This window comes from Sciurus carolinensis, chromosome 11 (assembly GCF_902686445.1).
Source record: "Sciurus carolinensis chromosome 11, mSciCar1.2, whole genome shotgun sequence".
Taxonomy (NCBI): domain Eukaryota; kingdom Metazoa; phylum Chordata; class Mammalia; order Rodentia; family Sciuridae; genus Sciurus; species Sciurus carolinensis.
In genome coordinates this window covers 22383236-22406616 of record NC_062223.1, presented here as the reverse complement: position 1 = coordinate 22406616, position 23381 = coordinate 22383236, and the positions used below count along the sequence as shown (strand labels likewise).

The 23381-nt window shown below is 32.6% G+C and overlaps 1 protein-coding gene across 1 annotated transcript; it reads left to right on the top strand.

Moving 5' to 3' along the window:
* The first annotated feature begins 784 nt into the window (after nucleotides 1-784).
* Nucleotides 785-1720, top strand: LOC124960627 (olfactory receptor 4P4-like). The gene has a single exon (XM_047519511.1). The coding sequence runs from the start codon at nucleotides 785-787 to the stop codon at nucleotides 1718-1720; it is 936 nt and encodes a 311-aa protein (XP_047375467.1).
* Nucleotides 1721-23381: the final 21661 nt, after the last annotated feature.

Here is a 23381-nt window from a genome sequence, read left to right as displayed (position 1 = left end):
TGAACTATGAACTTAAAGAGGAAAAAGTGTAGGAATTGAATACCTACCAATCATCACCCTCACATGACACTTGGGCATTTCACTACACTCCATGGATTCATCATTGCATTCTGAATTCTACAAAGTTGTCTTGGTGCAGATAAGGAAAACGAGGCCTGGAGAGTCTGACAATCAACTGGAGGATCACATTGGTCAGTTCATTTTTCATTCTTCCTGGTGTGTAGTTCTCTTCACTGCCACTGTCCTGACTTCTTGTACAGTGACTGCTTAATATCCTTTATTTCTTCATTTTATGGTTTGAATTTTCTTAAGAGCTTTCTTTATCATTATCACTGGCAAGAAAATCATTTTTTTAACTATAATAATATTTCTCACTATAGTTACTATTTTCCCTTTTGAACAAGAATGTCACATCATTTAAAAAATACCTTGTCTTAGACAAATTTAGCTTTTATTTTATCTAGTTATGTGAATGACAGTCATGTTTTTAATTTTCAAGATAAGATTAAAATATTTTTAAATAACCACAAGTAAAAATGAGTAAAATGCACAATTAGTTCTGACCACCCATTTTAAATTTACACAAAAAGTTTGTAAAATGAGACATGATAAATAAGAAACAACATATTTTCAGTAAATCAATACTACTTAATATTATGATTCTATATGTTAATTAGTGCATTTTATAGTATGGTGAACAGGATTATCATTTATCACTTAAATTTCTGGTTTATTTTCACAGATATTAAATTTATTTTTTCAATATACATACTGAAATTAACATATGGAAATCCAGAGAAACATCTCAGAATTCATTCTTCTGGGGCTTTCTGATGACAAGGATGTGCAAATATTTTGCTTCATGCTGTTCTTACTCTGTTTTGTTGCCCTGCTGGTAGGAAACTCTCTGATTCTCATTTCCATTCTATGTAGCCCTCTTTTCCACCAACCCATGTACTATTTCCTTAGTCAGTTATCATTTCTGGATATCTGCTATACTTCCAGTGTTACACCTAAATTGATTGGTGACCTGCTAGAGAGAACTAAAACCATTTCCTATGGTTATTGCATGTTACAGGTCTTTACCATGCACTTCTTTGGCAGCATTGAGATCTTCATTATTACAACCATGGCCTTTGATCGCTATGTTGCCATTTGCAAACCTCTCCACTACATGGTGATCATGAGCAGGACAAAATGCAACTTCCTAATTTTAGCTGCCTGGGTTGGTGGGTTTGCCCATTCTTTTCCTCAATTATCTATGATAATGCACTTGCCTTTCTGTGGTCCAAATGAAATCAATCGCTACTTTTGTGATATTTTTCCTTTGCTAAAAATTGCCTGTACAGATACCTATGTGATCGGTGTCCTTGTGCTTGTCAGTTCAGGAGTGATCCTATTAGTTATATTTGTTATTTTATTTCTCTCTTATGCCATTATTTTATTCAGTTTAAGGAATCACTCAGTTGAAGGAAGACGCAAAGCCCTCTCTAACTGTGCATCTCATATCTCAGTGGTAGTATTATTTTTTGGGCCTGCAATCTTTTCCTACCTTAGACCTCCTACTGCTTTCCCTGAGGATAAACTGCTTGCGTTATTTTACACAATCATCGCTCCCATGTTCAATCCCTTGATATATACTTTGAGAAATACTGAGATGAAAAATGCAATGAGAAAAGTTTGGTCTCACATTCTGTTCTCAAAGGAAACATATAGTTAATTTAAAGATTATCAGCTGTTTACTTAAAATAGAAAAAAGACTAGATGTCAATTAAGTAGCTAGAAACTCATAGGTCTTTAACAGAGTAAATGACAACAATAGGACATAGGCATTTAAAGTAATGAATAATGCAATTTTAATCAAATCTAAAGAATGTTGAAGTCTTGATTTTGTGAATTTTTGAGATCACATAGGTAAACTTGTGTATATAAGAAAATATTTGAGCCAAAGCAAGTAAGGTGGTGCTTGAGCAGTAAGTTATATTATAAATATGTTTTAAATGGTATTTTTCTTTAAAAAATATGGACATTGGTTTTGGAAACTAAAAGGACACATATTTTGTGATAATAGGAAAATTGAAACATTATTAAAATGCTATTTTTAAGTTTATGGTATTCACATAAACATCATATAGTGGTATGTAGAAATCAGTTTGACAACAAAATAATTGCAGTAGAATTTGTTATAACATAGATCCATGGGTTCAAATATCCTGAATTTCCATTGAAAGAACTAGAATAACTAGTGAAAGGAAGAAGTCAATTGCAAATACTGAAAATACTGTTATGTGTTGCACCTATTGTCCCAAATGAATAGGATTTCCCATAAAACCAGAGGAACTTTTTTTTTTATAAAATGTGTTTTCCTGTCCATTCATGTCTAATAAGGAAACAAATGGATAGGCATTCAGTCAAATCCAAAAACCTTTCCTGCTACTATCTAAGAAAAAAAATAACAGACAAAAATGCATTAGAAACACACAAAATAATTTTAAAAATATGCAAAATATCTTGTAATTGCATAATTTTATTTATAGTAAGCCAAAATATTTTTGTTTAATAAAAGTAATATTTATTATAGAACATTGAGAAAATAATAATAACCAGAAAAATCACTCATAGGTTAGGCCCAAACTGACACTTTATGCTTCTGTTTACTAAGCAGGCAAGCCCTATTTTGGGATTCATGTTTTGCAAACTACTATAGATGTTGCCAGCACCTCATCCAAATTTCGACTAATTTTTCACTACTATCAGAACCCTGAGATTGTTTGTGCTGGCAATTCACCAGTCTCCCTTACAGCTGGGTAGCTGTTGGACACAACTATGAGCCAATGAAACCTAAAATATAGTTTGTCATAGTTTTGGGAAACTTTTACTTCCTTATTAGCTTTTTTTTTTCTTTTCCTTTTCTTCCTTCATTCCTGTGGTCCTGAAACCGGGAAACACTCATTTTGCAAGCAAAAAGACAAAAGACTCAAAAAAAAAAAAAAAAAAAAAAACCAAGGTAGAGCAAGAATGTGGAAGAGATCTTGATCTTGGATGGATGATTCAAACAACTCTTTCAGGGACTGTATCATTCAAGCATCTATATCATTATTTAAAATAATCCCTTCATCACCCTCACAGAAAGCACAGGGTCCTGTTTCAAATGCTTAATAGATGAACCAGTGTCAAGAAACCCATAGAGGCTTGGGTTATCAGCTGCATATGGAGTATCATTGCTGTATTAAATCCATAATGTACCTAATAGCTCTCCATAATCTTTACAAAAAACGCTTACTATTTTGTTGTAAATATTATATAGATTGATTTCATCAAGTCTTCATGTCCACAATCAACTAAGTTTGAAGTATGGATTTATGTGTAATAGAGGAGAATTGGTTACCTCAATACACATATTTCTTTACTAACCTTATTATATACAGACTTGAAGGAATGTAGAAGAAAAACTGAGTGGTCAGCAGAGTAATCTTTACTATTTTTAGATCACAGTCTATTGTTATAACTATAAAATGAGCCATAAACTGATCTGAGTTCACAACATCAAATTTGGATAGAAATAATCATTACTCTCACTCACAGAAAGTACAAGATATGTATATTCTGTATATTATGTGTACATATACATTTTATATATGGACATATATGTATTCTGTGTAGTGTGTTTGTATATATACTGTGTAGTGAATATGTGTGTGTGGTGCAAGTTCTAACACTTTTCCTCCTTGTTTCCACTAACTCATTCACTAAGTTCACTGTGATTAGAATATGATATCATTGAAAGTGGTCCTGAGGACATGTGATGTGACTGGTGCTTTGTGATTGTCAGGAAGTTAACTTTTCAACACAAAAGATCCATTTATCATAGTTCAATTGTGTGACTTTGGATACAATTCATATAATGTTCCATGTATATATACATATATATATATATACATATATATATATAAGATTAGATTAGATTAGATTAGATTGTATCATATATGTTGTAGTACTAGTTGCTTTCATCATTATAATTTCAGAGAACTTTTAGGACTTGTCCAGAGATGTTAATCAGACTGGTCAATAAGAAATTGTAACTAAGCCTCTGACTTTGATGTCAAAATCTTTAAAAAACTTTGCAACATTACTTGTCCACTACCAAGAGCAGGAGGAGTTCTGTTATTAATAGTAACCTAGTGAAAGAAGCACAGGTGTTTGGTTCCCTAGATATTTAGGGGTACCTATTGATGAGAAGAAGGATGTACAAATGTTGTGTGTCTCTGAAGACAACTATGATGTGAGGTAGAAATTTCTTTACTGAGAGCAAGACTGTGTCTTTTTTACCATTTTCTTTGGAAGGAAATAGGACACTTGACAAACTTTAGCTTTTTCTGCCCATTTTTCTGGTTCCATTCTGTAAATATCAAAGTCTGCCAGTGGACCCACAACTTGGATTTCCAAGTGCTAATAACAACGTGCAGCTCCTAATATTTTGTTTTAAATGCATTGTTTTCACAATTAGTATTTCTTTACATCCCTCAAAAATTTTGAATTCCATAATAAATGTGTAAATTCACACAGGTGTAATGATTTCATGGCTGCATGATTACACATAAGATAGGTGGAATACAATACCTTTAATTTATACTTTTTTTATGTCCCACTACAAAAGATTTGTTGCTATATTAGTAAAACTTTGTCACTCACAGCCAGTTTTCACCTCCCATGTTTCCTCTGGGCCCATTCAATACCTCTCTCTTCTTCCAGTCTGATGATCTCATCAACTCTGAAGTTTATATAATTTGTCCATACTATGTAACTGTTCATGAGCTGGAGAAATTATTCCTTTAAAGCAAGTTACTGATGGTAGATGCTTAAACTTATGTCCAGTCAAAATTGCAATGTAACAAAGTAAAAACAGAAAAAAGCAGAGAATGCCTATTTGCTTTTTCTGAGAAAGTTCTAAAAGAATAAATTCTGTGATGTTATTCTTATATTCCATGATCCAGAGCAGGTTGTGTTCACCTGTAATTAGATGAATCATGATTATTGGGCTACATTTAAATATGTTGATAGATCATATGGCCCTCCAGATAGAAGCAGAGTATGCTGGAAATGATTTAAAAGTTGAAGAAAATGGAAAATTCATTCTTATTTATGAAGAATTTCCTACAATGTCTTTTCTCACTTTGTTGAAAATACTAATTATTACTAAATATCTTATATAGCTGAGATGAAGACTAGCATTGCAGAATAATGGAGAACATCTAACAGTTTTATCCCCATGTATTATGAAACATAACTGGATATTAAATACCAATAGAATGATAGAATTGACACTTTTAGTGGGGAAAAAAATCATATCAGAGATTTGCTCTCCTATTTGTTATTGAGGAAATATCTACAAAAAGAAACATTGAGCTAAAATACTACAGAAATACAAATATTTGAAGAATAATATGTAGGTAATATTTTAAGTGAGAAACTTCCTTCTGTATATTCTATTTAAAAATATGCATAGAAAATCAACAATTTGAGATATTTGGAATCGTGAGGAATATGTACATGACTTCTCTTGTGTTTAATCTATAAATTTGTTTAAACTTCTAGATCTACTTAATTTATAAGTAAAGAACTGTTTTTCATATTCAACTAAAACCATCATGAGCAGAATATTATCTTCATTTTCAAAGCATATTAGAATAATAATGTATATTTGGCATTCAACTAGGTATTTGAAAACAATAATAGCAATTTTACTTTGCATTTTAATCTTACCTGATGTCTTCACTCCTCACACAAAAATAAACTTATTTTAATTGGTGTACATAAGCGGTCCAGCTTTTCCTCATCAACCATCCTGAGAATGCTTACTCCTTTCAGCCCTTACATGACTAGTGCAGGAATCTTAGGCTGGTTCTTTCCTACTCCTTCCATTATTTTTACCTCCTCCTTATCACTGTCACAAAGTAATATAAGTTCAAGTGTGTTCATGTCTCTGTGGCTATAAAAAGTCTTAGGGTAAAGAACTTGCTTACTATTTGTAGAATTTCAAATGGGATCAATGGACTAAGGAAGAACTATTGAAAATCAATATGTTGATCATTCACTTAATCACACCAGTCACTCTCTAAGATCAGCTATATAAGACAAATGATCAGCACTAATGCAATTACATTTTACTTTCAGTACTATAACTCTTTTCCCTTTCAGTAAAGTTACCATTTAAATTTGTGTATAAAAAGTGAAAAAAATCAATCCCTCCAGAGTATGAAAGTCAGTATTAACTGTAAGAAAATTACCTTTTGGCAATCATTATCCAGAATAATCAGGAGAGGGGCTCTTATAGTGTTCAAGTGAGACATTTCAATCAATTAACTATTACACTGTAAACTTTTAAATTAATAACAAAAATGTAAAATAATTTAGTTGGGCTCTAACTTCTCCCCAAAGTTACATCCTTCTGATTTAGTAAAAATGACTGCAAGTTAAATTTTTCATTTCTGTGTAGTCTTTTTCTCATGTGTAATTTACTGCATGAATTTGACCAATTCACTTTTTTCTCAGGCCTTTGACCTGACCTGTATACTAATATTCTGCCTGACCTATTGGTTGCAGTTCTCTGATATTCTTTATCAAGTAACAGACAAAATGTGCTTTAAAATATCGTGCAAATGTCATTAGGTTAATGTCTTTCCAGGCCCAAACTGGAAAACAGATAAGCAAAAAATTATTCTCACAACTAACTAAGGATTTGATAATGCAGATTATTGTTTTTGATATTTCAGACAAAACACAAAAATATTTATAAGTGATAATCACATATATGTATTCAACCCAGTTTATTAGAAAGCAGAGAATTTTAAAAGGAGCTATCATTTAATATACTTTATCAATCTTATATAAACACCATATGTTGCATGAGTCCAAAACTTTAATCTGTACTCTGCAATTACTTGGAAGTATTGCATTCTCAATTTTAAGTTATTCTATAGAAAATTAAGAAGGCATAGCAATTATATTCTAGAAGAATAATTTCACATTTTCAGGCTTTTAAAACATATAATATCATGTTATTACGAGCTATCCTTAAAAAACCTGGATTATTTGGGTAACAACACCAATCTTAATCTCATCTGACTGTATTACTTCCTAACTCCCTGATTTAAAATATGCTCTGTACCTTTTGTTTATTTCAGTTAAATCATAAATAAATGTTAAGTGTTAAAATAGATCTTTAATAAAGAAAATGTGGTACAAATGCATAATGGAGTTTTACTCAGTTACAAAGAAAAATGAAATTATGGCATTGCTAGTGAGTAGATGAAATGGGAGACCATCACGCTAAGTGAAATGAGTCAGACTCAGAAAGTCAAGGGTTGGCTGTTTTCTCTCATATGCAGAAGTGAGAGCAAAGTAAGGGGGAGGAAAAGCAGGTAAGCACCATGAAAATGGAAGAGAGATCAGAGGAATGGAGAGCAGGGTTGAGGGGCAGGGGGCAGGACAGAAAAGAGGAGGAACATGGAATGAGGTGGACCAAACTGTGTTGTGTGCATTTGAGAACCCCACCTTTATGTGGTCCTATAAAGTAACAATTCATAAGAAGGATAAATGGATGAAGGTAAGGCCAGGAGAGGAGGAGGAATGGGATAGGGGAAGGGGAGGCAGGAGGGAGGTACTGGGGACTAAATGGAACAAATTATATTCCACTCATGAGTGATTTTGTCAAAATGAATGTCAGTATTATGTGTAACTCTAATGTGCTAATTAAAAAAAATAAAAGCAATAGGAGTTAATTTTTTTTAAAGTAAGCCTTTAAGGATGTCCTTGGGCCTCACCTTGCCTGTAATTCTGACATGTGTAAGGAGGGGTCCAGCAGCTGGCATGATGGTTGTTACCTTTACTCCCAATGCATCAGAATAAATTTACAGCTATGGCCGCATGTTGTTTCCCTGTTTATCACTGATGCTAAAGTCTTCTCATCCTAACCACAAGACAAAGAGACCTTTCTCCAGAAGTAGCCAACTCCTAGGCTCTGCCTGCCTTTGGATCTTCCTACCACACTACCTGAAACTCCCCAAACAATATTGCTTTTGTGCTGTCCAAGTTCTTAGAAATAGACATAGTGTCAATAGTTTTATTCTCAGCGTCTTTCCTTGGCTTTCCTTATGACTCTGCTATAGTAGGACTGCACATTTTTCCATTTCTAACCAGGACACATTTAATCTTACCAATTCTCCTACAATTTCCAAATATTTCACTGACAACAGCAGACCCCATGATATAACATATACCTGAAAACTCTATGTTCCTTGGTACTTAAGACTGACTTCTTTACTTCATATTGTTTACTTTTTGTTGCTTACCAGATACTATATCTTAATTCTTTAAGGGAATCATAACTTGGTCAGTGTCAGGTTTATTGCCTTAACCTTTAACCGTAGACATAAGAGAAAAAAATAAAACAAGATTTCATGACTTTCATTTCTGTGTTGAATCTTGATTTAAAACAATTTCAGAAAAATTACACAAACTTTCTGAAGCTCACATTTTTGTCTATTAAGTAACAAAAAGAAAAATAGCTTCTCAGTTGCACAAACTCTAATTAATTAATCATTACATATTTGGGGGCAGATATTATGCTAAGTGAACAAAACCTGAAATCACTGAGGTTTCACTAAAATTTTCATGTAGTACAATCCTTATCGGGTCTCCCAAAATAAGATTGTAAATACATAATTGTCAGATATTGCAGAAGCATTTTATCACTTAGATATATTGTAAGATTTAAAATTTAATCAGTTACATAGCCTCTGTCAACATTTTGCTTTAAAATATTAATTTGTGTTCATTTTATACAACCCTCACAATATTTTGATCTTCTAATTAATCAATATATATTTGTCAAACTAATGCAAAAATTATTTTTAAGCAATTGAGAAAATGAAATGTAAGCCCAATTTTAATGTATAGTACAATCTGTTTAAGCCTTTTGTGAAGTACTGAGAAGTTATAAATGCATACTACACAGAACCTTTGTATTTGAAGTTCCTGAAGAATGGCAGACATTCAGAGATTATCTTTTAAAATGGTCCTGATTTCTAACAGTATCCTATGTGTTAGCAAAAGGGCCACTCGAAACTGACACTGCAACCTTCTGCCTTTCCCAGTCTTTTGACTTGGGGTGGTAGCCACACTCTGGAATGTAGTCTCACATGTTAAAACCCAGGTGACTCCCTGAAGCCCTACTGGCTTGCTTTCTTGGTGGTGCCCAAATGTGCAGAACAGAGCTGAGGGCACCAGATTCTTCACTCCATCACCCATCCTGGAGGAATATTCATGTCATCTTCTCTATTTTCCTATTTTTGACAGCTCAGGTTTAGCTGAATTGCAACAGAAAAAGTGGTGTTCGTATGTATATGCAAATAGGAAATGCCTACAGCAAAAATGACACATTCAGAAGACTGATATATTCTTCATTTCCGTAATATTTTCTCCAGTTTTCACCAAAATGTAAATCATGACTTTCTTCTTGTTATGTCCCCTTCACTCTCTTGAAGTCATAAAAAAAAAATTATTGCTCTGTTTGAATTTTTAAGTAATATTGAAGGATAAATGATCATATATTGATTGTATAAAAATGTACTTACAATAAATGCTCTGTATCATCAAATAGATGGAGCAAAGTATGTATAATTTTTTGTACCTTAATTGTCTAAAAGTTTTTCAGCAAATATTTGTCATAATTCATCATTTTTTATTATTTTAATAATAAACTATAAAACTTTAATTCTTACTGCTCTACAGAAAATGACTGTGTGGGTTACTTAAATAAAACTTAACCCTTACCTGTTTCACTAGGTACTTGATTTAAACCTAAGATGCATGTAATGATACACAGTTAAAACAGACTTAGAAACAAGCAATAAATTCAATGAATACATAAATTCAATGAATATATATTACTAAACCCCACTATTCAAATAATTCTGAGGAATCCTAAAGGTAGAACTTACCTCAATTCTAAGACAAAGTGGTTCCATTTGTTTCTAAAGCAACTTCAAGAGTCTTATGGTAACATTCAACAAGGGGAGAAGTTGATATCTTCATCATTCACCTGAGCAGCTATTCTTCCCCCCTCTTCAAGTGGTACCTTTATAAGTATCTTTGTCAGAGCCTCTGGGGAAAATGAAAAGATCAGTGTGTGGCTTCTGTTCAAGTTACAAACAGCTTTAGGTTGGTGATATTTAAGCTGTAAAAATTTATTGCAGTCTCTATGTTCTGAAAATCCACACTGGGATCCTTTGACTAAGGTAAGGGTGACCATTTCTAAAAAAAGACTTTGTTCAAAGTCTAAAATTACTTCTATCAATCAATCACCCACCTCCATATGGGAAACTAAGATAGGATCATCTTACCTTTGCTATGGATGTAGTTTAGGGGTAAAACTGATGACCTGGAAAGAAAAGACCTAATATCTATCACTTTGCAAAGGAGAAAAATAGAATAGGCTACAAAGAGTTGTTAAAAATCCAAAGAAGAAATAATAGCACTGTCTCAACTATAATTAGTGAAGGATGTTGAATCCTTGGCATGGATCTCTTATTATCTAACAAAACTGTTTTTACAACTTATCACCATACACAAATGGGGAACATCATTTCATCTCCATGGCTGTACACAATGTAGACTGATACCATTCAGCAGTCATACATGTACATAGGGCAATGATGTCTGTCTCATTCCACCATCTTTCATATATCCCTCCTCATTTCCTTCTACACAATCCAAAGTTCCTCCATTCTTCTCCCACTCCCCACCCCCCCCACCCCCATTATATATCATTCTCCACTTCTCAGGAAAAACATTTGACCTTTGGTTTTTTGGGATTGACTTTTTCACTTAGCAGAATGTGCTCCAATTCCATCCATGTATTTGCAGTCTGTAAAAAATTTAAAATAAATAAATAATTTGAAAAATAAATTTAAAAAAAAGTTATCACAATCTACTGCCTTCCTTTTCTTGATGTCCTTGGCTGCTCATTTTTCTGCCAACATTTCATGTAAGGATTCCATCATAAACCTCGTACTTATAATAAAAGATAGCCCTAAGTTTTTTTGTTTCCCTTCTTCTTTATATTTAAATGAAGTCTACTTTTTAACTGACAAATAAATCTGTAGGAATTTATGGTGTAATGTGACACATCAGCACATGTATACATTCTGTAATGTTTATATCAAAGCAAATAGATCTGTATCCTCAAACATGTATATTTTTATGCTGAACATTTAAACAATTCTTCTAGCTTTTTGAAATATACCAAGCATTATTAGAAAGTATAATCATCTGCTGTGCAACTGCAGGTCAGAACTTCTGCCTCTGAACTGATTAATCTCTCCCCTTCCTTTTCTCCATACTCTGGTAAAATGTCATTCTTCTCTTAACTTACAGCACATCAACTTTTTAGACTTCACCTAGACTGAGAGCGTGTGGTAATTGCCACACCATGCTTGGCTTATTTCACTTAATGTATGATCTTCAGTTCTGTCCAAGTTGTTGCAAATGCCAGACTTTCATTCTTTCTGTGGTTAAGTCATTTGTTTTATTTCCTTTTTTCTCATGGCATTCCTCAGCAATGGAGTCTAAAGGTATTTTCTTCTAATTCCATTGACCACCTGCCTAAAATTTGTTCTTTCTTCACTTCCAGTTATATAGTTACATATTAATGGCTTAAATTGCTTTTACAATATTAAACAATCATCACCAATAAGTATTTGAACAGTTTTTCCTCACTCCAATGAAAACTCTGTAACTATTTAATAACTCTTCATTTATTCTACTGCTGGGAACCTGTGATCTGCTCCCTATTACTATGAACTTTCTCATTTTGGGTGTTTCATATAAAAAGAATCATACAATATTTGTTTTTTTAATAATAGTTGGCATTGTAATTTCCTTTTTCCTTTTTCTAATTTATTGGTTCATTTTAGTTATACATGACAGTAGAATCCATTTTGATATAATTTTAAAAGCATGGGATATATCTTGTTATAATTCAGTTCCAATACCTCTCCTTCCAATCCCCCCATTCTTTCCTCCCTTCCCTCAACTGATCTTTCTGCCATTCACTCATAGTTATTTTTTACATTAACTTCTTTGTGTATGATGGTGAGATTCACTGTGCTATATACATATATGTACATAGGGAACTTATGTCACATTCATTCCACTGTCTTCCTTTTCTCATCTTTTCTTCCTTCCCTTCGTTCCCCTTTGTTGAATCTACTGAATTTCTGCTCTTTTTCACATCACCCCATTGTGGGTTAGCTTCCCCATATCAAAGAACATCTGACCTTTGGTTTTTTGGGGGGATTGGCTTATTCATTTAGTATGATAATTTCTAGTTCCATCCATTTACCCACAAATGCCATAATTTCATTCTTCTTACAGTTGAGTAATTCATTGTCAAAGACCACAAAGATTTAGCCCTATATTTTTTTCTAAGATTTTTTGTAACTTTTTAAACATTTGAGGTTGTCTGCACCTTTTTTGTTCATTATTTTGCATGGTGTCATGTAGGGATCTACCATCAGTCTTTTTTGCTTGGTGAAATTTAATTGTTCAGCATTATTTTTTGAACAGAATATACTTTCTTCATTGAATAGACTTCCCACACTCTCCAAAAATTAATTGAATGAAAGAGAGAGAGAGAGAGAGAGAGAGAGAGAGAAATGTTTGTGGCATGTTTTTAACTGGGCTCTAAAATCTATTTCATTGTCTATACATCTAACTTAATGTCATGTCACATTTATGTGTTTAATCATGAGATTTTGTTGCAAGGTTTAAACTTCGTGACTGCAAGTCTTTCAACTCTCTTTTCCAAAATTCTTTTTGCTATATAAGTCCCCTTACAATTCCAAATTTGCAATTTCAAATGAAATGGAGAACAGCTTCTCTAAGTAAACACGGGATGCCAGGGGACTGGAAATGTGGCTCAGTGTCAGGGTGTGTGCCTAGCATGCTTGAGGCCTTGGGTTCGACCCCCAGTGCCCTTAAAGAAAGGAAGAAAGGAAAAACATATGAATGTTAAAATCTTGAGGAGGATTGCAATGAATCTGCAGGTCACTTTGGGTAATATTGCAAACTTAAAGATATTATGTCTTTAGTTTTTGAAAATTGGGTTTGTTTCCCTTTATTTAGTTTCAATACAGTATTGTGCTTTTTCAATGTAAATTTTTTTATATTCTTAGTGAAATCTGTTCTTAAGAATTTAATTTTTATATGCTACTAGAAATGTAATTGCTTTCTTAACTTCCATTTTAAATTGTTCACTGCTATAGTAGAGAAAAACAACAGATTTTTATGCTTTGATCTTGTATCTCATAGTTTTGCTGAATTTATTAGCTTGGTGTCCTTCTTACGGAATATTTTTTTAAAAAACTGTGTCAGTGAATAGAGATAGTTTTACTTCTTTCTTCTAATATTAAATGTATTTATTCTAAGTGTAATTATTCTAACAAGAACGTTTGGCAAAATATTGAACAGTAATGATGAGTGTGGACATATTTGCTTTTTTTATGATCCTGGGTATAAATTTTTTAATTTTTCAGTACTGAACTTGATGTTAGTATTGAGATTATCCTAAATCTTTTTCATAATGTTAAAGAAGTTCCCTTCTATACCAAGTTTTCAAGATTCTTTTAAGTAGTAATGGTGTTGGATTTTGTCAAGTACTCTTTCTGTGTCAACTGCATTGATCTTGTAATATTTTTTCTTTTCCTCATTCATAAAACTTGGTGTTATACTGATTAATTTCTAATGTTGAACTACTCTTGAATTCCAAATATTTTATGTATATTTATGTAGCTATATATAAAATAGTTATGTCTACCTGATATCAAATTTTAAGAAAATTGGAAATATAATCTTATACGTAAAGTCTCTTTTGATTTTTCACTTAAAATTGTTTTGGTAATATTTTATAAAAAAAATTGTCCAGAATTTACATTTGAAGAACACATTATTTTGTCATCTCATATAAGATTGGATATTTTCCTGTACTCTAGTTAAATTTTAACTTGGGTTGAAAAATAGGCTTCTTTGTATACACTATCTGCTTATGAAAGCTTGTATAAAATACAAATTGTCATAGGTTACTTTGTGCAAGCTCCAATAAAGTGGATTCTTTTAAATTTTAACAAAGAACTTCAAATGTTATAATTATGGGGAAATTAAGAGATTTTTGGATTTATGCTAAAAAATATTACTACTAGTTTACTGCTAGTAACTAAAGCTGTGTGATCACTGAAATTTTTGTTAGATTAATCAGGACTTTTCTTATTGAGATCAATATAACACATCTGTGGAATAAAATAAACAATTCAGTGGCAATTTTTTCTAATTATTTTCTACCAAATAAATGATTTACTATTTCTGAGCACAAATAGAAACTGTTAGTAGGTAACACACAGAAATAAAAAAGAACCTAGAAACAAACAACACAAAATATTACTATGGGTATCTACAACAAACAATATTGAAATACAGAGGAAATCAAATTATTTTAAATATATCAGGATAGACATAAGTACAATCAGAAAAATGAGAAATTGCACCTCATTCATGTATGATATATCAAAATGTATAACTACATTGTACTGTCATGTACAACTAATTAGAAAAAATTAAAAATAAAAAAGAATAAACAAAATATGTAAGATACTAATTTATTTTAATGAAAAAACCTTGCCCTCTGTTCTTTAAAACTGGAGTGGAGAGTGGGGGTCTGTTGAGTTCTAGGAGCTGAGAGTACTAATCTGATTTCTACAAAAGCAGAAGGTACAAGGAGATAAAACCTGCATACCTGATTTCTTTCTCCCTTTCTCCTTAACCCCCTGAAAGAATTTTTCCTAGATTTTTCTTTTATTTAAATTAAATTAATTTTTTTATGCATTGTACACAAATTTGGTACAACTTTTAATTTCTCTGATTGTACACAATGTAGAGTCACACCATTTGTGTAATCATACATGTATCTCCGGGACATTCTGAAAGCAGTACTAAAAGGAAAATTCAGTGAATTGAGCTTGTACATTAAAAAAATGAAAAGTCAACAACTAAATGACCTAACATTATGTCTCAAAGCCCTAGAGAAAGAAGAACAGATCAACACCAAAAGTAGTAGAACAGAGGAAATAATTAAAATCAGAGTTGAAGTCAATGAAATTGAAACAAGAGAAACAACACAAAAAAATTGACAAACAAAAAGTTGGTTCTTTGATAAACAAAATTGTTAAACCCTTAGCCAGACTAACTAAGAGAAGGGGAAAGAAAACTCAAATTACTAAAATTATGCATGCTGAAAAAGGAAATGTCACAATGGACGCTACTGAAATACAAAACATAATTAGAATCTCTTTTGAAAATCTATACTCCAACAAAATAGAAAATCTCAAAGATATCAACAGTTTTCTAGAGTCCTATGATCCACCCAAACTGAACCTAGAGGACGTACACAATTTAAACAGATCAATATCAAGCAACACAATAGAAAAAGGCAAGAAAAACCCAGGACCAGATGGATTCTCAGATGAGTTCTACAAGAACTTCAAAGAACTAGTACCAATGCTCAAAGTATTCCAGGAAATAGAAAAGGAGGGAAAACTTCCAAACTCATTCTATGAAGCTAGTATCACCCTGATACCCAAACCAAAGACACATCGAAGAAAGAAAACTTCAGACCAATATCTCTGATGAACATAAATGCAAAAATCCTTCACAAAATCCTGGCAAATTGCATACAAAAACATATTAAAAAGGTAGTGCACCAAGATCAAGTGGGTTTCATTCCCCAAGGTTTTCACCGCAGTCCCAGCAATTGTTCATTTTTTTGTTCTATGCAAGGTGGTGTTCCAAAAGACTCTGACGTTATTTCCCATTTTTTTGTTATGTAAGTAAAATTTTCTTATTGATTTTATCTTTTAGTACCATAGAAGGTTCTCCACTTACCTTTTTTCCTAAACCGTCTCTATAGACTTCTCCATACTTTACACTTCAAGTTATGGTAATTCTTTGTGAGATTTAGTTCTTTTCACTTTTAACAAATATTTCTTTAACTATAGGCAAGTTCACTTCATAGTTCTATCTGTATCGCATGATGCAAAAGCCTGGATTTATTTATTGTTTTCATTTGTTTGAATGGTTTTATGGAGGATAGGTAACACAGAAATTGCATCTTAATAGCTATCATGATTTAAGAACTTTTTCTAAGCTTTTTATGTGGAAGATTTATTTTTCATTTTTCACGTATTCTAATGCATACCCTATCTCCAATTTTAATTTTGAATTTGTAAGCTATATTATTTATTTATTGTTTTTTAATGAAAATGTTTTACCTTTTTGCAGTGCTGGGGATTGAACCCAGGGCCTTGTGCACTCTACCAACTGAGCTATATCCCTAACCCACTGTTTTACATTTTTAAATGGAATGCTTTATTAATTCATAGTTTTAATGAATAGCATGCATTCAGGGAATAGTATTTACATATCTTTCATTTTTTGAATTTTTAAATTTTCTACTTATGTGCTAAAGTATAGTCAATTTCTGTGACTGCTCATGTGCAGTTGAAAAAACTGTATTCCTTGCTAGGCTTAAGTTAACACATTATGTGTTGATTAGGATTGTATTCCTAGTTAGTAAATGCTTGTTTTCTTTTGTCTTGAATTAAAAGTGCATGTTTATTTCTCATTTTATCTCCTATATTTTCTACTTTATGGAAATTGTTGCTATGTGTTTGGCTGCATAAATATTGATAACTGTCATAACTTAATTATGAATCATAGCTTTCCTAATGTAAAGTATTTGTTGATTTTAATACATTTCTATCTGTATGGTCAGCATTTTCCTTTTTTCACTGGTCACAATTTCATCATCTTATGTCTTGGTATATGCCTTCATCAAGTATCTTTATCCAATTTTAACATAATTAAAAATTAATATCCCTATTGAAATGTGCACAAAGAGTTCCATGAGTTTTCACAACTAGAGTACAGCCATGTAACCAGCATACAAGTCAAGAGGCAGGACATCAAAATGCAGAAACACGCTTTTGATCTATTCATTGCCAGCCTTCCTCATTGAAATAAAATTACTATCTCAACTTATAACACCACTATTTTTGTCTACTTTGAATTTTGCATAAATTGCATAAAACTAATTATAGAGAAATAGAAAATACTTTTTTTTTTGCAGTTGGGTTCTTTAGTTCAGTATTATATGTACGACCTTTATTCACCTGTTTTCTGCAATTTTCACTCATTTTTACAGATTCAAATTCACTGCCTAAATAAACAATATTGTTTGCATAAAGATTTTGATTGTTCTTTTAGGTGTTATTTATTTTATAATTCTCATTCTCAGTTAGATTTTAGGTGCCATTATAAAAATATGGGGCCATCTATTTTGTTGAACAAACAAATATTTCTGTGGGTTAAAAATCTTGGGCAAATTTTCTCAGTCATAAGATATGTATGTTTTTACCTCCTGGAGATAAGGTAAAAAATATACACAAAACAATTTTACTAAAGGAGATCTCTTCAGTTCTAATCATATGGCACAACTAGGAAAGAAAGTATTAAAGGTAAAAATGAGTACTTAAAAATTAGGAAGAAGTCTCCCTGCAAGGAGAAGACTTCAACTCAAACTTCCATGTACCTATTGAAAGACCTTTCAAATAGATAAAGAAAAAACAACCAGAACTATAAAAGGAAATACACAAGTTATCTACTGCCACATGAGACTTTAGTATATTTCTTCCATTGATGGATAAAACAAGTAATACAATTCAGTTTTATAGAAGTTTTAAATGATATGATTAACATATTTATTCTAATTAACATATAGAATGTGGAACTCAACAAAAGCAGTGCATATTTAGCAGTTTCCATAAAAAATTTAGCAACATTGATCCTTTGCTTGATCATATGTAAAGTCATACTAGATTTCAAAGGCTTCAAACAATTGAGAATATTCTCTGCTAGTAGTGAACTGAATTTACAAGTCACTAACTTATTCTTTAACTTTACTGAAAGTTTTGTTTATGAATTCTTTTTTTTATTATAAACAAGTGGGATACATGTTGTTTCTCTATTTGTACATGGAGTAAAGGCATACCATTTGTGTAATCATAAATTTACATAGGGTAATGTTTGATTCATTCTGTTAATTTTTCCTTCCCTCCCAACCCTCCTACCACTCCCACCCCTCTCATCCCTCTATACAGTCCTTCCTTCCTCCATTCTTGCCACCCTCTCTAACCCTAACATTAGCCCCTCCTACCCCCCATTATGTGTCATCATCTGCTTATCAGCGAGATCATACGTCCTAAGATTTTTTTTGATTGTCTTATCTCACTTAGCATGCTATTCTCCAATTTCATCCATTTGCCTAAAAATGCCATAATTTTATCATTCTTTATGACTGAGTAATATTCCATTGTATATATATACACCACAGTTTCTTTATCCATTCATCAATTGAAGGGCATCTAGGTTGGTTCCACAATCTGGCTATGGTGAATTGAGTAGCTATGAACATTGACGTGGCTGTATCTCTGTAGTATGCTGATTTTAAGTCTTTGGGTATAGGCAAGGAGTGGGATAGCTGGGTCAAACGGTGGTTCAATTCCAAGCTTTCTGAGGAATCTCCATACTGTTTTACACAGTGGCTGCACTAATTTGCAACCCCACCATCAATGTATGAGTGTACCGTTTTCCCCACATCCACACCAACATCTCTTGTTGCTTGTGTTCTTCATATCACCATTCTAATTTGGGTGAGATGGAATCTTAGGGTAGTTTGGATTTGCATTTCTCTTATTACTAGAGATGTTGAACGTTTTTTCATATATCTGTTGATTGCTTGTACATCTTCTTGTGTGAAGTGTCTGTTCATTTTCTTAGCCCATTTGTTGATTGGATTATTTGTATTCTTGCTGTAGAGTTTTTTGAGTTCTTTATATATTTTGGAAATTAGCACTCTATCTGAAGTATGAGTGTCAAAGATTTTCTCCCACTCTGTAGGCTCTCTCTTAACATTACTGATAGTTTCCTTTGCTGAGAGAAAGCTTTTTAGTTTGAATCTATCCAGTTGTTGATTCTTGCTTTTATTTCTTGTGCTATGGGAGTTCTGTTAAGGAAGTCTGATTTTAAGCTGACATGTTGAAGATTTGGGACTACTTTTTCTTCTATAAGTTGCAGGGTATCTGGTATGATTCTGAGGTCCTTGATCCATTTTGAGTTGAGTTTTGTGCAGGGTGAGAGATAGGGGTTTAATTTCATTCTGTTGCATATGGATTTCCAGTTTTCCCAGCACCATTTGTTGAAGAGGCTATCTTTTCTCCATTGCATATTTTTGGCCTCTTTGACTAATATGAGAAAATTGTATTTATTTGGGTTTGTGTCCTTCTCTACTATTCTGTACCATTGATCTACCTGTCTATTTTGGTACCAATACCATGCCGTTTTTCTTACTACTTCTTTGTAATACAGTTGAAGATCTGGTATTGAGATAACCCCTACTTCGCTCTTTCTGCTAAGGATTGCTTTAGCTATTCTGTGTTTCTTATTCTTCCAGATGAATTTCATAATCGCTTGCTCTATTTCTGTAAGGTACATCATTGGGATTTTAATTGTAATTGCATTGAATCTGTATAGCACTTTTGGTAGTATGGCCATTTTGACAATATTAATTCTGCCTATCCAAGAACATGAGAGATCTTTCCATCTTCTAAGGTTTTCTTTAATTTCTTTCTTTAGTGTTCTGTAGTTCTCATTGTAGAGGTCTTTCATCTCTTTTGTGAGATTGATTCCCAAGTATTTTATTTTTTTCAAGGCTATTGTGAATGGGGTAGTTTTCCTAGCTTCTCTTTCTAAAGACTCATTGCTTATGTATAAAAATGCATTGGATTTATGAGTATTGATCTTGTAGCCTGCTACTTTACTGAATTCACTTATGAGTTCTAAAAGTTTTCTGGTGGAATTTACGGGTTCCTCTAAATATATAATAATGTCATCAGCAAACAGGGATAGTTTGAGTTCTACTTTTCCAATCCATATCCCTTTAATTTCTTTGGTTTGTCTAATTATTCTGGCTAGAGTTTCAATGACGATGTTGAATAGAAGTGGTGAAAGTGGGCATCCCTGCCTTGTTCCAGGTTTTAGGGGGAATTCTTTCAGTTTTTCACCATTTAGAATGCTATTGGCCATGGACTTAGCATAGATGGCCTTTAAAATGTTAAGGAATGTTCCCACTATCCCTATTTTTTTCTAGTGTTTTGAGCATGAAGGGATGCTGTCTTTTATTAAATGCTTTTTCTGCATCTATCAAAATAATCATGTGATTCTTAAGTTTAAGTCTGTCCATATGGTGAATGACATTTATTGATTTCCTGATGTTGAACCAACCTTGCATCCGTGGGATAAAGCCCACTTGATCATGGTGCACTATCTTTTTAATATATTTTTGGATGAGATTTGCTAAGATTTTGTTGAGAATTTTTGTATAGATGTTCATTAAAAATATTGGTCTGAAATTTTCTTTTCTCGATTTTTCTCTGTCTGGTTTAGGTGTCAGGGTGATATTGGCTTCATTGAATGAGTTTGGGAGGGTTCCCTCCTCTTCTATTTCATGGAATACTTTGAGGAGTATTGGGATGAGTTCTTCTTTAAAGGTTTTGTAGAACTCATCTGAGAACCCATCTGGTTCTGGACTTTTCTTTGTTGGTAGGCTTTTGATGACCTTTCTATTTCATTGCTTGAAATTGATTTATTTAAGTTGTGTATGTCCTCCTGGTTCAGTTTAGGTAATTCATATGTCTCTAAAAACTTGCTGATGTCTTCACGGTTTTCTGTTTATTTGAAGTATAGATTTTCAAAATAGCTTCTAATTATGTTTTGTATTTCACTCGTGTCTGTTGTGATATTTCCTTGTTCATTCCGAATTTTAGAAATTTGAGTTTTCTCTCTCTTTCTCTTTGTTAGTGTGGCTAAGGGTTCATCAATTTTGTTTATTTTTTCAAAGAGCCAACTATTTATTTTGTTAATTTTTTTGATTGTTTCTTTTGTTTCAATTTCATTGATTTCGGCTCTGATTTTAACTATTTCCTGTCTTCTACTACTTTTGGTGTTGGTCTGCTCTTCTTTTTCTAGGTCTTTGAGCTGTAGTGTTAAGTTATTTATTGATTGATTTTTACTTCTTTTGCTGAATGCTCTCCATGAAATAAATCTTCCTCTAAGTACTGCTCTCATAGTGTCCCAATGATTTTGATATGATGTGTCTTCGTTCTCGTTTACTTCTAAGAATTTTTTTATTTCCCTCCTGATGCCTTCTGTTATCCATTCATCTTATAATAATGTATTATTTAATCTGCAGGTATTAGAGAAGTTTTTGTGGTTTATTCTGTCATTTATTTCTAATTTCAATCCATTATGATCTGATAGAATACAAGGTAGTATCTCTATCTTCTTGTATTTGCTAACAGTAGCTTTGTGGCATAAAATATGGTCTATTTTCGAGAAGGATCCATGTGCTGCTGAGAAGAAAGTGTATTCATTCTTTGTTGGATGGTATATTCTTTATATGTCTGTTAAGTCTAAATTGTTGATTGTGTTATTGAGATCTATGGTTTCTTTATTCAATTTTTGTTTATCCAGTTGTGAAAGAGGTTTGTTAAATCACCTAGTATTATTGTGTTGTGGTCTATTTGATTTCTGGAATTGAGAAGGATTTGTTTGATGTACGTGGATGAGCCAATGTTCGGACATAGATATTTATGATTGTTATGTCTTACTGATTTATGCTTCCCTTAAGCAGCATGTAATGTCCTTCTTTATCCCTTCTGACTAGTTTTGGCTTGAAGTCCACATTATCTGAAATGAGAATGGATACTCCAGCTTTTTTGCTGTGTCCGTGTGCATGGTATGTTTTTTCCCATCCTTTCACCTTTAAGTCTGTGGCTATCTCTTTCTATGAGATGAGTCTCTTGCAGGCAGCATATTGTTGGATTTTTCTTTTTAATCCAATCTGCCAGTCTATGTCTTTTGATTGATGAGTTCAGGCCATTAACATTCAGGGTTATTATTGTGATATGATTTGTATTCCCAGTCATTTGACTCACTTTTGTTTTTTGACATGATTTGGTTTCTCCTTTATTTGGCTATTCCTTTAGGCTAGTTCCTCCCGTTGCTGATTTGCATCGTTGTTTTTCATCTCTTCCTCATGGAATATTATGCTGAGAATGTTCTGTAATGCTGGCTATCTTTTGGTAAATTCCTTTAGCTTTTGTTTGTCATGGAAGGATCTTATTTCATCATCAAATCTGAAAGTAAGATTTGCTGGGTATAAGATTCTTTGTTGGCATCCGTTTTCTTTCAGGGCTTGAAAAATGTTATTCCAGGCCCTTCTAGCTTTTAGGGTCTGGATTGAAAAATCTGCTGATATTCTTATTGGTTTCCCTCTGAATGTAATTTGATTCTTTTCTCTCGTGGCCTTTAAAGTTCTGTCTTTATTTTGTATGTTAGGTATTTTTATTATAATGTGCCTTGGTGTGGGTCTGTTGTAATTTTGTATATTTGGAGTCCATAAGCCTCTTGTATTTGGTTTTCCATTTCATTCTTCAGATTTGGGAAATTTTCTGATATTATTTCATTGAATAGATTGTTCAGTCCTTTGGTTTGTTTCTCTAAGCCTTCCTCAATCCCAATAATTCTCAAATTTGGCCTTTTCATGATATTCCATACTTCTTGTAGATTCTGTTCATGATTTCTTACCATCTTCTCTGTTTGGCCAACTTTGTTTTCAAGATTAAATAATTTGTCTTCAATGTCTGATATTCTGTCTTCCAGGTGTTCTACCCTATTAGTTATGCTTTCTATGGAGTTCTTAACTTGGTTTATTGTTTCCTTCATTTCAAGGATTTCTGTTTGTTTGTTTTTTTTTCAGTATCTCTAACTCTTTATTGAAATGATCTTTTGCTTCCCGTATTTGGTCTTTTAACTGTTGATTGGTGCGATCATTTAATGCCTGCATTTACTTTTTCATCTCCTCCTTTAATGTCTGCATTTGCTCTTTCATCTCCTTGTTTGCTTCCCTGATTGTTTTAAATATGTACATTCTGAATTCCCTTTCTGACATTTCTTCTACTGTGCTGTCATTGGGTTTTATTGATATAATATCTAGGTTAATTTGGGACATTTTCTTCCCTAGTTTTCTCATATTCGTTAGATATCAGTGGGACTCTGAGATATTGCAGATTTCCTCTATTGGTTTATAGTGTCCCTGCAGATTTCCAGTGTATCACTTCCCAGTCTTCAGTAACCTGAAGTCTTGGAGGAACTTG

What these genes read in the sequence shown, in the direction of transcription:
- LOC124960627 (XM_047519511.1), top strand. Translation starts at nt 785, where the DNA reads ATGGAAATCCAGAGAAACATCTCAGAATTCATTCTTCTGGGGCTTTCT.